We start from the raw sequence: 14,613 nt of genomic DNA on the forward strand, positions 1-14,613 counted from the left end.
GTTTTTTTTATGTTTTCCTTCTATAAAGTTTATTATTTGTGTCTGTAATTATGTGAATCCGTGTATCATTCGTTCATTTGTTTTTTTGTTTGAAACAAAAACTGAAAATACCAAAAAATGACTTGTTTTTTCGTTTTTGAAACAAAGTAAAAAATTGGAAAATGAACCAATTTCCAATTCTCATTTTTCCACTAAACACGAGCATGAAGCAAACGAATAACGATATCTTTTCAGGCTTTTTGAATAAGAATCATAAAAWTATTGGTATATTCGGTGCTTGAAATAACTACTGGCTTTATGTTTATTGGTCCAAATTAGCTGGGAAGTCTTGCCAAATTAGAAATTAGCATATTGGCAATGTCATTATCCTTCAAATCTGCTTTCTAACAAAAATTTATGTTGTTATGGTTAAAGAATCTGATGTGTTTGTTTTATTTATTTATTATTTTTTGCAGGCTTTGGCTCCACTCGGGATCGGAGTGGCTACAGGGGAGCAGGTTGGACCTCCAGCTTGTTCTAATAAGTGCCACAGGCAGACTGGATCTGGTCAGCTGATATTATCGGTTGGTTTTATTCACACCATGTTCTTCTGCAGTGCCACAACAGGGTGATGTTCAAGCAGCTCCTCCAGGCTTCAGCGCTTCAGTTTGTTCAGATAGACAGCTGCAGGCTGGGCAGCGTCAACGAGAACCTGGCTGTGCTGCTCATGGCCCACAAGTTCAAAGGTATTTTTACTCTTTGACGTAACTACACATGGATATTATCAACTTGCTTGATGAACAAAAGGGAAAAAATCACAAAAGGAAATTGCGATAATCTTTATAAACTGAAAAAAAAAGTGTTGAATACAAAAAAATCTATTTAATCTAGTGTTGGAAAAAGTGTCTGAATTTTCCCTGTATGATAAAAAAAGTGCTACTAATAGACCAGTTTGTAGTTAGGAGTATTAGTGGAGCCTAACTCTTCCAGGTCACAGGTCGACTGAGAAAAGCCTGAGGTTGCTATAAAAACACCACTGGAAATGTCAAAATTCAACAAGCTCAGAAAGCAGATTTATATTTATGAAAAATCTCATCTACAATCCTAATGAAAGTTTAACACAAATCAGTTTAGAGCAAATGGTCTGTATAACTAAATTTACTGATTGAGTTTGTCCAATTGTGTTGCCATTTAGAATAGAATAGAAATAGTCTTTATTGTCCCGCAGCAGGGAATTTCCAGACAACTTCAGCATTTATCTCGAAAAAAGAGAGCTCCGCCCGCTAACCTTGAAATGATCCATTGCTGTTCTGTTTTAATGCTTTCAAGACGCATATCAGTGCTTTCCTGAAATAGTGACTTGAGTCTTTTTTTTTTTTACCCCGTTTGTCAGAGATCTCAAAACATGTCTGTCATATGGCACATTTGTTTCCTGAAAAAATAAATAAAAAAATCTTTTAAAAAAGTGAATTAAGCCATTGTTTTAGTAAGGTGAGAATATTTAAAACTCTTTGGTTTGCTTCAGTTCCTGTGTGTCCTCATGCCGGAGGAGTCGGTCTGTGTGAGCTCGTCCAGCATCTTATTCTGTTCGACTACATCTGTGTGTCAGCGGATCTCAACGACCGGTAAAAGGAAGGGTTGTTGTTTTTAAAAAAACAACAATCACCGTATTTATTTACCTAATACAACCTTCTGATGTTTCACAGAATGTGTGAGTATGTGGACCACCTCCATGAACATTTCGTTAGTCCTGCGCTGATACAGAACGCCTGCTACATGCCTCCGAAGGTAAATCTAAAATAAATAAAGTCTGCATTGCTAACAGTAAGTTTGAAATAAATGTTTGTGCGTGATGCCTCCTGATTTTAGGATCCAGGTTATTCTTGTGAGATGCTCGAGTCGTCGGTGAAGAACCATCAGTACCCTGAAGGAGACATTTGGAAACAGCAAAGGAAGAAATGAGGACTGAAAACGTTTGACACTGTGATATCAAACCCTTTGTATTAGAGTCAGAAACACTTCTACATGAAATCAGTAACAATTTGTCTTTTTAATGTTCAGTGTTTGATTACAATCATCACATTTTTACTTAGATTTAGATAATTTATTAATAGAAAACACTATAAAGCACATTTAAATGCCAAAAAAACAAGGCCATTTTCTCATAACATGAAAAATATAACATTTTCTGCTACATCGTTACCCATTAAACAGCAACATCTCTATTAGGTCCCTTTCTGTAACTGGGGCAAACTGCCATTTAAACCTACACACAGTGCAACAATCATCAGATGATTTGGACCTTCACACTGCCATCTGCATCTTGATGGTGGGGTGTGGGTTGTAGTCACAGATCTCAAAGTCCTCTGCCTGGAAGTCGTCGATGGTTTCCACTTTTCTCCTGATTTTCAGTGTGGGGAAACTCCGAATCTCCCTCTGGAGCTGCACATTTACACACAAGCTTGTGTGAGATTAAATCAAGCAGAAAAAAAATTACCTTTAAAAAAAAAAACAGCCCACCTGCACTTTAAGAGGTTCGATATGGTTGATGTAGACGTGCGCGTCTCCCAGAGTGTGAACGAAGTCTCCAGGCTGACGAATTGGAAGACAAAAGGCAAAAAAGTGTGAGGCGATGGTGAAAGCATCAACGGGACGAAACAGACTTGAAAGAGACTCGACTCCCACCTCGAGTCCTGCGATGTGTGCGATCATGTAGGTGAGAAGAGCGTAGCTGGCGATGTTGAAAGGCACCCCCAGACCCATGTCGGCCGAGCGCTGGTACAGCTGACAGGACAGCTCGCCGTCACAGACGTAGAACTGACACAGAGCGTGGCAGGGGGGCAGAGCCATGAGGGGGAGGTCTGAAAGCGTAGGCAGGCACGTTAAAAACCAAACAGGCTGTTGCAGGGAAAGCTCAATGTGACTCACCTTTTGGGTTCCAAGCGCACATGATGATCCTCCGGTCCTCTGGGTTTTTCTTGATGGTGTCGATAATGTTCTGCAGCTGGTCCACACCCTGTCCCGTGTAATCTGATGGAGGAATAATAGCTGCATTTATCCTGCATCTCATGGTTGAATTTCAGATTAAGATTTCACTAAATGGCACAACTCTGCCCCCTTCAGGCATAAATCAGTATCTGCAGCTTACGCCAACAAGAACGTTATAATTCCAACTCTTAAAAAAATAACTATCCTAATGTTTTAATGACAGATTCTTAAAGTTTATACCAAAACAAAAAGACAGAAAACTACTAGAGAATTTGCATTTTCTGCAAAACTACAGTGAGAATGCTTAATGGTTAAAAGTTTAAAAGAAATTATCTAAAAAAGAAAGCTCAAATAAGCTTAAAACATAGCTAAAGAACAAAAATCAGCTCAAATGAGCAGAAAGCAGCTGAAAGATAAGATAAAGCATAAAAAAGTTTCAATGAGCTGAAAAAGCTGTAAGAAGCACAAAAAGTTAATTGCAAAAGAATAGCAGAAAAGGTCAAAAAGAAAGCTAAAAATGCTAAAATCAGCAAAATAGGAAGGAAGCTGAAATCAACACAATAATGAAGAAATAAAATAACACTGAATCAGAACAAAAAGGTAAAAAAAAATGCATGAATAATTTAAAGTGTTTTAGGGATGTTAAAGACAGCTCCGATCATTTTCAATGAGAAAAAAAGGCAGAAAAAGCTAAATATTTCATGAAGGGTCACCCCGAGGGGGAATAAACATTTCCACTTGTCTTTGACCCTGGTTTAAAAAGACCTTCCTCAAAAGAGACATATTATTTTGTTTATTAAAGAAAATAAAATGTCTCTTTTGAGGAAGGTCTTTTTAAACCATAAATTGCTGAAGTCATGGCCAGAATGTCCTGAAGGAGTTGTCATTTCTACTGACAAGCTACAAATAATAAATGAAGAATTAATTATTCATTCATTTTTTTTGTCAAAATTATGTTGCCTAAATGCATTCAGATTATAGATCCAGGAAGTAGTCCTACACCAACCTGTCTAATTAATGTTTGAAGTGTTTACAAACAAAGGCAACACATTTCTTTGTCCAATAAACATAAAGCGTGAGTTCTTCCACAGCACCTGTGTGCATGTCTTTGTATTCTGCACCAAAGTGTCTCCACTGAAACCCGTAAACAGGACCGAGGTCCCCCTCCTCTCGGCCTGTAAAGCCCAGGTTGTCCAGGAAGGCTCGGGACCCGTTGGCATCCCAGATCTTCACACCTTTCTCTGACAGCTCCTTGGCGTTTGTTGATCCCTGCGACACGCAGCAAGCAAACATTAGAGCAGAGGAGCCCAAAGTGGGGCCCCCATTTGATTTGGCCCACCAACAGTTGCCAAAGTTACAAGGTTGTAACCTGTTATCCTATAGGTAGAAACAGTATTTCCATTGGTCAAATGACTATATAAAAGGGCTGTAGTGAAGGTAGTTTTCAGTCATGGTGCTGACATATCTTTGATTTATTAGGATTAAACATGAAACGACCACAAGAAATATTTAGATCAGATTTAACCCCGCATGTAGATTTGCACACTTTATAAGGCCACAAAAACTCATATTTTATCAATTTATGATATGTCCCATGAGCCTTTGCTACTTGAGCGTATGGCAGACTTTCTCCAAGTGCACAGACTAAAACAAAAGAGGGCCATTGCACAGCTTAATCGTTAAAAATAAAGGACTTTACTTTAAAAGTATTTGTATTTCATGTATTATATAACTGCATTTGGCCCGTAGCCATGGATAGATTTTCATTTTGGCCCCCTCAGGGAAAATGTTTGGGCACCCCTGCATTAGAGACTGGTTAATGCGTCCAAACCTGTCCAACCCCCCCACCCCTCCCATCAGCTTCACCTTGATGAACCACAGCAGTTCTTCAAGGATCCCTTTCCAGAAAACTCTCTTGGTGGTCAGCAGGGGAAACTGGTCTGTCAGTAAAAATAAAAACACTGTGTCACATKGATGCAGGTGAAACAACATAAAGCAGCTGTTTTTGCAAAAGTGTCTCAGAGTCAGAATACAAGAATTTCATTAAAAATAAAAATAAAGCAACAKTTTTTAAAAGATCAAACACTAAAAATATCTAACGGGGTGATAGATGTATAGCTTAAAAACATGAATGTGCTGACTATAGTTTCTAAATAAGTAAACAACAAATAAGTATACAATACCTCGCAGGCTGTATCTGACTTGAGCACCGAACACAGAAACGACTCCTGTCCCGGTTCGGTCTCCCTTCCTGCGGCCGTTCTCCATGATGTGCTCGACCAGGTCCAGGTAACCGCGTTCATCGCACAGAAAGCCGGAGGTCCTCTTCCTCTCCGCCGGTCTGTCCTGCGTCTGACAGGCGGCCTCCTGCTGCATGTCTCCGGCGTGGATTTCWGCAGTGGCGGGCATCAGCTCTGAAGGTAACAGCTTCGGAAGAATGACACAGCAAAAAAAAATGCCCCTATTTTTTCCCGGGAGATTTTTGTTTCGCGCGTTACGTGACCCCGTCGACAGCCAATAAGCGAGCGAGAGTACGGAAATCTCGCGAGGTTTTCAAAATAAGCGCGCCCATGTCGCCTCTATTTTCTTTTATAATAAAACTTATTTAGAGTCGCAAAAACATTAATTTTACTGTTTTATTTCATTTCATTTTATTTTTTTATCTTTATCTGCAAATTCAGAAGAAAAAATTCAGAAAACAATGTTTATTTTTTTTGTGGCCAGTAGAGATATCATTTTATAGTAGAGAGTCAGTAAGACAGTCCACACAGACCTTAGATGCAGGTAATAATAACAGACCCTCCTCATCCTAATGAAGAATAACATCCGGGTCTTTCTCTTATAACAGGCGCAGTATGCTGAGTTGCCACAAGGTGGCGTAAATTTTCAAACTTCACCTGAAAGCTTTAAGGTAATTTCATTCATTCATTTCATTTCTTATAAGAAAAGTAATGTTAAGTATTATTGAATTCCTACAATAAGATATAAGCTGATGCAACAAGTTAAACAGCTGACAATGCCTGTTGTCTAAAACCTGTTTTGTTTTGAACAAAACAGGTTTTAGACAACAGGCATTGCCAGCTGTTTTGTTTTGATAATATAACATTATTTCATGTAACTTTTATTGTGATAAAGCTGTTTTAAAATCACAGTTAAACAAATGTGTCATTCTGGAAACTGATTAAATTTCAAAATGTGAAACTGAAGAAACATCTATCAAAGATCAACACTGTTCTAAATAATCTCCAGGTATCATGACAGCAGTACTGAATAATAAAACTGTTTAAAAACAAAAAAACATTCTTTTTTGCACCATTATCATCTCGTTATCTTAAAAAACAAGGTTTATTTTCTTAATTTATTTAGATCAAACTAATAATATTTTCATAATTATGTTATGGTCCTGAGAAAACCCACACCAGAACAAGAGGTGACCCCTCAGGAATGTTTATAAAAATGACCATACAAAGGTGAAACGGGCATTTATCTCTGAAAACATCAGATTCCAGAGTGAAAGCTGCAGGTTGGATGAATAAAACGAAGGATTTGCTGCATTTCTGGCTCTACTCAGCACAAATCCTATTAGTGTATTTGCATTATTTGTTCTTGAGCACTTCTGCCTGCAGCGTAACTACAGGTCAGCTAAAAGCCAACGTTATTGCACAGATACCGCAGACGGCTGTTTACAGGTCTGTCTCTCTCACACACAACAGTCTGCAGAGGTAAAACTTTTCTGCTCTAATCTCCACCAGACTGACGCTAAGCCTCGGCCTCCTGCAGGGACCCAGCAGCACCTCCTTCCTTTGGCTCAGACAGCAGACAAATTCTGATTTGGAGGCCATTAAAGGAGCAGAATCAGCATAATGATAGTTGTCTTTTACTACAAAACATGCAATTTGTGCACAACCCTGATTGTCATTTTGATTGTTTTTGTTTTTGAATTTGCTTTTTTTTTTTTAAACCACTGCAGTCATGCCCTGGTTTTAATTTATTTTCATTTACAATAAAAGTTTGGCTACAGAGAAGATTGTGCAATCCACTAAACGGAACTATGCAATGTTTTACAACCACAACATTAACACCACTGGTCAAATAAGAAAAAAACAAAACAACAAAAAAAATAATCTGAACCATTAAAGGGTAGATTCTTGAAGAGATCTGGAAGTTAAAACTTGACTAAACACGCGGAGAACAAAAAGCAGCATGGTAAATCTAGAACAGTTATGTTTTCCAAACCTTGTTAGAATCCAAATCTACTGCTGAAAGCCATGACCCAGCAAATGAGACCCCAAACCCCGAACGAAGGCCCTCAAGAGCCTGGCTGTAGGACCCAGGACCTGCAGCTGCTTTTTATCAGCTCCCTCCCTTCAGTCTTTGGAGTCTTAACATAAACCTGCTGCTCAAATTATATCCTGCAGTAAAATAACAAATACGAACCCGTAAGAAAACAAGCAATAAGTATCTTTATCATCGCAGGCCGATCTGGAACCTTAATTTATGAGTTAGCTCTGAGCCTGGGCTTGAAGGTTGTGTTATCCAAATAGCGAGGAGGAAACAGAGCAGAGTGGCTTTTTCTTAAAGTTCAGAGTAATGCAGATCAGAGTTTTTGACTGCAAAAACAACGTGACGTAACCCGCTGAACTGAAAACACAGTTAGTCAAAGTCGTTCTCTCTGAGAGGATGCAGCTGGGTTTTCAGGCTTTGAAAACTGATCTGCTTCTGCAGGCAGGAGAGATAGTAGAAACAGGAAGTGCTGCAGTTATCGCAGCTCCTGGAAGAGTTAGAGGGAACAAAATGGATGCTGGCGAACTTCAAACACCAAAAACGAGCTGTGGTTAAAGAATAATGAGGCTCTGAGAAACATCAGATGTCACAGCAAAACTATGCAATAACCTTTATTTTCTTAAAAAAAACATGACATCAACCTGACTGCAGTGTGTCTTGAAATTAATATTTATTTTTTGTGTGTGTTATTTTTGTGTRTGTCTGTTTTCATTAAAGTAGTTGCATTCTGATTTATTGCTGGTTTAGGATCAAAACAACCCAAAACATAAAACACAATGAGTTACAGGGTCAAATACGTAGGTGAGTGATTTTTGTCCTTTTTCTCTGTGTTTTACTTTTGTGTTTCTAATAGCCCAACAAAGCCACATTTATGTCAAAACAAGAAATATAAAACATCAGAATTCTGGTGACTTTTTTCTCTCCAAACATCTTGAAATTTTTCATAATGAGAACCAGATTTTCAAGCGATGGCTATCAAGCTCCAGTAACTTAATCTCATCTCCGGCTGGATTATTCCTCATAGCTGCGAGACATCCCGGGTTCTGTGGTGCTGAAAGCTACCCACACCTCCTCTTTGCCAACAGGAGGAGACGGGGCAGCCACCGCTGACTTCAAAGCATCCAGACACATTTAGTTACAGTATCAAGTTCTACCGAAAACCAGGAAGAAACAGAAATAAATAAAAGCTGCTTGAATTTCAAAGAACTTTCTGATTTTGGCAGGAATGTTGAATTGGGCAACTGAGACCTTCACAACCCAGCACCCGTCAGACTCCATCAGCTGTTGTAATGTTGTTTATTGTATCTGAGGCATCCTCTGTATCTGGTGGCCTTCATCATCAGGCCTTCATCATCATCATCATCATCATCATCATCATCATCATCAGGCTTCTTTAATTTTGTTGTAATACAGACCTCTACAGAAGATTTTTCCTGCCCACAGCCATCACCATCAATAAGTCTTTAGTTAAATGAGTTACAAGACCTAATTTCCCTCTGGGATCAATAAAGTTTTTTTTTAAATTTGAATTGAATTGAATTGAATCATGTCCATGTGTGAGCATGAGTGATTTTTATTGATGACATTTTTATTTATTTTGAAGTTATGTTCTATTATACTAAGAAAAAGCTGATGTTGAAAGAAAACAAACATATTTGGTTATAAAATGACTACAATTGTCACAGACTGAGTGTATTTTGGTTACTCTGTACTCTTCTGTTCACCTCCTCCTGTCTGTCTCTGCTCCAGCAGCCCCGCCCACTCTCACCTGYTCCTCATGRTTCTMKCKCCCAGGTGTTTCTTGTTGTAGCTCATTAAATTCCCCTTAATATTATTCTTCTCTGTCTTCAGCCTGTTGTCAGTGCTTTTTAAATTGTGTGATATTTTTTAACCATATACTTATGTAGTGATTATTGTTATTTTTTTAATGTATGGTCGTTTCTTTCTGGGTTCTCGTACCAAAGCTTGTTTCTGTTATTTTATTACCACGTCAGTGTTTTGTTTTTGTTAAATAAAGACTTTTTTTGCAAAATCTCTAGACCAGTGTTTCCCAAAGTTGGGGTCGGGACCCAAAGTGGGGTCCCGAAACATCAAGGTGGGGTCCTGAAAAGATTTTCTGAATTAATTACATTTTTKCCTTAGTTGTTACAAAGGAGTGAGGTTAGTGTATTTAAAATGGATAAATGTAGTATAAAAATATTTTTACTATGCCCATGTTATGTTGACCTGATACAAATGTTTATCATCCAAAAATAGCTGGGGGCACAGGTCTCTGCTACTGTTATTTTGTGGGTCAAAAGCTGAAGAGTTTGGGAACCACTGCACTTTGGTTCCCAAAGTTGGGCTTGGGACCCAATTATGGGTCATGAAGCACCTTGGATAATCTCCAGAAATCAATTTAAAGGGTAATAAAATAATTATTGATGTAATATTTTCCCTATAACTATTACAAAAACACAAAAAAAGTATAAACAAGTATTTATATTTGTGTACAAGCTGTTTAGATTGTCAAAAGGCCTGTGTTTTTAGGGTTATTAACAAAGTCTGTGTACTCAGACCAGTAATATTTGGAGTCACAAGTTTTTGCCATGGATATTTTGTGGGTCAGAAGAAAATAAAGTTTGGGAACCACTGCTCTAGACCATCAGTCATTCAGGTTTGCACCTGGGGTTCAACCTTTCAGGCTTCGTTACAATTAATTTTGTTGAAATAAAAAAAAATTGTAGTTGTAAACTTAAAATTGATTTTAAAAAGTCTTTATTTAACAAAACATAAAATGCTAAGAATTACTTCATGCCTGACTGCAAGCGACTGAAGTAGCAAATGCCATTCATTCCTATAATAAAATAAAATTCAAACTTGTCCTAGTTAACACTGGACAGTTTCTTACCTCATGGTCACAACATAATTATCTTGTGGCCATGCATTATTTATCTCGTGGCCACGAGATATTTCTTTTAATCCTATGTCACCGGACGGGCCAATTGGCACAAAATATCTTTCCAAAATAAAACACACGGTTTTATTTTGAAAAGTCCCACAGGAAGGGTAAGATCTGGTTTGAGGTAACTTTATTGTGGTGGCAACACTCGGCTGCGAGGCAAGACTCCAGGACCACCACAGAAACGAAACCCCTCCTCAGATCTGCAGGAGATCAGAGACCATGAGTGCAGAGACATGAACACATGAGTCACAGGAGCTGAAACTAAAACAAGGACTTGACTCAGAGGGAAACGGGAACAACTTTGCTCTGGATGCTGCGGAGATGCGCAGAAAGTGACCGGGATCCTCATCGCTTCTACAGTCAACAAGTTATAAAACGCCATGAAAGGTACGAACTATATGCKTTTTGTTAGACTACATGTGGATTTGTGCTTTAAATAAAATTAACTTTGCTCAATGCTGGGATTAATTTTGTGCTGAGTCTGCTTTGGATGACAGTTCGGTTCTGCAGAATGAGTGAGAGCTTTGTTACCCATCAGCTGCACCCCAGTTAAAAAACAAATCATGTAGACTCAAAAACACAAGGTCTTAAAAAAATGAGAGGAAAATTATATACAAATTTATCACCAAACAGTTACAATGTTGTGTTTTATAATATTTGGTCACGTTTTGATCAAATTTCTCTTTTATGGCTGGTTCAACTATATGTTTATTCTTGTTCCAGTTTAGTTTGGTTCATTTTAATGTGTTTGTAAAGTAATATTTGGGGGGATGATGTTTCTCATAGTAATACTTCAGACCTCTCAAAGTGGAGTTCTGTGGAAAATTGTGAACAATTAATATCTTACCTGTTGTAGATAGCGCTTTGAATGACCTCAGTTTGGAAATTTTATCATTAGATCCTGCTCTGAATAACCATTAGCTTGTTTATCTGATGAGTTCAACTGTTCTATTTGAACCTAGCTTCAAAGAGCTATCAACAACAGGTAAGATACTATTTGTTCATAACCTTTCCACAAAACACCACRAAAAATCGGAACTGTTGCTTTAAAACAAGTATTGTTAGAGTTGTTAGAAACTTTTTTTAACAAGTTATTTGCTTTTTGTGTTAGTCTGGCTGAAAGAATAAAAACCGATCAGTGATGCAACTTTTACCATTAAACCTGGCAAACGATACAGTTTGTTCAAGTAATTCAAGTTATTTAAAAGTAGTTCAACCAACTCATGTAAGTTGAAAACCAACATTTGTAAAAATGTCAAGSTAATATTGCACTATTAGTGACAGTAACATAAATCTGAAATAACAAAATTGTGTGGAAAGTCATTAAAAGCCTTCRATTTAGATGACTCATAAAAGAATAAACAATTTGAGAAATCTAAACTGAATATGATCTTATCATAAATTTATAAAAGTCTGAGAAAGGATGCAAACAAAAAGTTTGCTGTATTWGTGTTTTAACTCCAAGCAGCCCCTTTAAGGGAACATTCTCCGGTTGTTTTCAGAAGAATGCTTGATTTKAAGTAACACTCAGGAATGTGGGATCCTCTCTGCATTCATGTCTCCTTCTAATCTAACCTCCTCTGACCTCCCAACAATAAACACACACTCATCCCTCTCCATCTCCCATGTCTTCCTCCCCTCAGCTCCATCTGTCTACCATTACCAGTGATGTTGCTCCATGTTTTCTTTTTTTTGCTCCACTTTTCATTGTAGTGTATGGCAGCAGAGTGTAATTAAGGTTTACTGTAAACAAACCAGAGAAACCGCAGCTCGTTGCATTCCTGGGACCACCGATCTCCACACATACAAACACACAAAGACAGGAGATGTTTTTTAACCATTTATGCTTCTGGTTTTGTCCCACAGACGACTTTGGAGACGAGGAGGAAGTACAATCTTTTGGATACAAGAGGTTCGGTGAGTGCATGAGAAGTTTTTCTTAAATCTGGAGCAGAGAGAAACCAGCCCTGCTGGAGCTCTGACTAATAAACTTTTATAGTCTTTTGAATAAATTGCCATCAGTAAAAGGTACTAAGTGTGTGGGCTTAACTCGCTTTCTTTTACCTTTATATTAGCTGGCATGCTGCTATAATTGAGCCCATTGTTAATATTAGAGCAGCCTGGATGTTTGAGCCTCATCTCTACTGACATTTGAGTCGAACATGAATGCGGTTGCCGGTCTGCGGGGTCTGGCTCACCGCAGGCTCCCTGACTGAGCTCACCAGATCAACAAGTTTCAMAAACTCTTCACAGAGTCCTTCATCCACTCACCCTGAGTTAGTTAAACCCAGCGAGTCACACAAACATGTCTAGGAACTAAAAAAATGTGGTTACTCAAACTGAAATAGTTCTGGGTTTGTTTCAATTTAATTCAGTTCAATTCAATTCAATTCAGTTTATTTATATAGCGCCAAGTCACAACATACATTGTCTCAAGGGACTGTACATGAGAAAAAGAACAATCTAAAGAAGAAGCCAGCAGGCTGYRTTGAATCATTTCATCACAGTCTCCCATCCTGAGCAAACGGTGGAGAGGAAAAACTCCCTGCTAATCAGGAAGAAACCTCCAGCAGAACCAGGCTCAGGGCAGGCGGCCGTCTGCCTCGACCGGCTGGGTTGAGGGACAGGAAAGAGACACAGGTGAACACAGAAGAACTGGTCCAGGAGCACCTACTTCTGGAAAAGATACCAAAAGAAAAAAACATGTTATTGATAGAAATAATTACAATAAACATGTAGAGAATAGAGACTAAAGACAACAGCAGAGTGAGGAAATGTGCTCAGTTTGTGCTCCAGCAGTCTAAGTCTATAGCAGCAGAAATGAAGAATAATTCAGGAAACCTAAATCTAACTATAAGATTTATCAAAAAGGAAAGTCTTCAGTCTAATCTTAAAAGTAGACAGAGTGTCAGCTTCACGGACAGAAACTGGAAGTTGATTCCACAAGAGAGGAGCTCGATAACTGAAAGCTCTGCCTCCCATTCTACTTTTAGAAACTCGAAGAACCACAAGTAAACCTGCAGTCTGAGAGTGAAGTGCTCTGTTAGGAAAGTATGGAACAATAAGATGTTTAATATATGATGGAGCTTGGTTGTTGAGAGCTTTATATGTTAGGAGTAAAAATTTAAATTCTATTCTGAATTTGACAGGGAGCCAGTGGTGAGAAGCTAAAACTGGAGAAATATGGTCTCTCCTTCCAACTCTCATTAAAACTCTAGCAGCAGCATTTTGGATTAACTGAAGACTTCTTAAAGAGTTTTTTGGATGTCCAGATAATAAAGAATTACAGTAGTCCAGTCTAGATGTGATAAATGCATGAATCAGCTTTTCTGCATCGTTTTTGGACTAAATGTTTCTAATTTTAGTGATATTACGCAGGTGGAAGAAGGCGGTCCTGGTAATATTTTTAATGTGGGGGTTAAAAGACATATGATCAAAAATAACACCAAGGTTCTTTACATTAGAACTGGAGGCCAGATTAATGCCATCCAGAGAAGGTGAAAGGCTGCAAAGTTGATCCCTAAGATGTTCAGGTCCAAAAACCATAACCTCTGTCTTATCTGAGTTTAGAAGCAGAAAATTAAGAGTCATCCAAGTTTTTATGTCGTTAAGACATGGTTGTAGTTTAAGCAACTGGTTGGATTCATTAGGTTTCATGGATAAATATAACTGAGTATCATCAGCATAACAATGGAAATCATGCTTTTTAATAACTTTACCTAATGGAAGCATATATAAAGTAAAGAGGATTGGTCCAAGTACTGAACCCTGAGGAACACCATGACTAAATCTGGTGTAAGCAGTAGATTCATTATTAACATTGACAAACTGAAATCTATCAGTTAAATAAGACTCAAACCATTAACCTTTTAGTGGAACAAAAGCATAAAGTTGAAGCATATTTGTTCTTTGCTTCATTGTGCCCTCTCCAGCCTTCTCTGGGTTTTCTTATAGATTTGCTTGTTTGTAATGAAGATATTTTTGTAGATGATTGATCCTGCAAATTAATTGCTATAATGTGGTTTCATCAGAAACAAAACAGCTGCTGAAATGTGTAAAATGACTTGCATTAACTGTGGACTCCGGTGATTCTGCCATCCTGGTACTGTAGACCTGACTGCAGCCTTTAACACAATAAATGACAGTGTTCTCTCTGCCTGTGTTCCTGTGTAATTAGCTTTAAAAGTGCAGCCTTTAAATAGTTTCAGTTGTTCCTTCAGAGAAGTATTCTTCTTCCCACTTAGTTATGGGGTACCTCAAGGCTCCGTGTGAATCCCCATTCATGTCCCTTTGAATTCATTTTGATTTTGCTGATAACTTTCAGATATATTTATGATACATGCAGATTTCCATTTTTAAAAACATCTGTCCAAATTATTAATCACAGACGACATGCATTAATGGTTTTAGATTAAAAT

At 38.1% G+C, this 14,613-nt stretch overlaps 3 protein-coding genes across 5 annotated transcripts in view; 2 read left to right on the plus strand and 1 right to left on the minus strand.

Annotated features, from left to right (window-relative positions):
- Positions 1 to 2,033, plus strand: part of enosf1 (enolase superfamily member 1) — a 5,438-nt gene extending 3,405 nt beyond the window's left edge. For both annotated transcript variants that reach the window (XM_014013300.1, XM_014013301.1), the window contains 5 exons: positions 456 to 497; positions 596 to 725; positions 1,505 to 1,604; positions 1,686 to 1,767; positions 1,849 to 2,033. In XM_014013300.1, the coding sequence (XP_013868754.1) occupies positions 456 to 497; positions 596 to 725; positions 1,505 to 1,604; positions 1,686 to 1,767; positions 1,849 to 1,941 (447 nt within the window). In that variant the 3' untranslated portion in view covers positions 1,942 to 2,033. The remainder of the gene's footprint in view (positions 1 to 455; positions 498 to 595; positions 726 to 1,504; positions 1,605 to 1,685; positions 1,768 to 1,848) is intronic.
- Positions 2,011 to 5,479, minus strand: tyms (thymidylate synthetase). The gene is made up of 7 exons (XM_014013302.1): positions 5,151 to 5,479; positions 4,834 to 4,907; positions 4,062 to 4,236; positions 2,908 to 3,009; positions 2,665 to 2,840; positions 2,500 to 2,571; positions 2,011 to 2,421 (listed from the first exon to the last, which is right to left on the minus strand). The coding sequence occupies exons 1-7, from the start codon at positions 5,374 to 5,376 to the stop codon at positions 2,284 to 2,286; spliced, it is 963 nt and encodes a 320-aa protein (XP_013868756.1). The 5' UTR covers positions 5,377 to 5,479; the 3' UTR covers positions 2,011 to 2,283.
- Positions 5,480 to 10,335: 4,856 nt separating this feature from the next.
- LOC106520965 (collectin-12) overlaps positions 10,336 to 14,613 on the plus strand; it is a 32,381-nt gene continuing 28,103 nt past the window's right edge. Inside the window, exons 1-2 of one of the 2 annotated variants that reach the window (XM_014013305.1) lie at positions 10,336 to 10,582; positions 12,062 to 12,112. In XM_014013305.1, the coding sequence (XP_013868759.1) occupies positions 10,576 to 10,582; positions 12,062 to 12,112 (58 nt within the window). In that variant the 5' untranslated portion in view covers positions 10,336 to 10,575. The remainder of the gene's footprint in view (positions 10,583 to 12,061; positions 12,113 to 14,613) is intronic. The other variant, XM_014013304.1, reaches the window with a different exon arrangement.

The sequence above is a fragment of the Austrofundulus limnaeus genome, unplaced genomic scaffold (assembly GCF_001266775.1).
Source record: "Austrofundulus limnaeus strain Quisiro unplaced genomic scaffold, Austrofundulus_limnaeus-1.0 Scaffold100, whole genome shotgun sequence".
Lineage (NCBI taxonomy): Eukaryota > Metazoa > Chordata > Actinopteri > Cyprinodontiformes > Rivulidae > Austrofundulus > Austrofundulus limnaeus.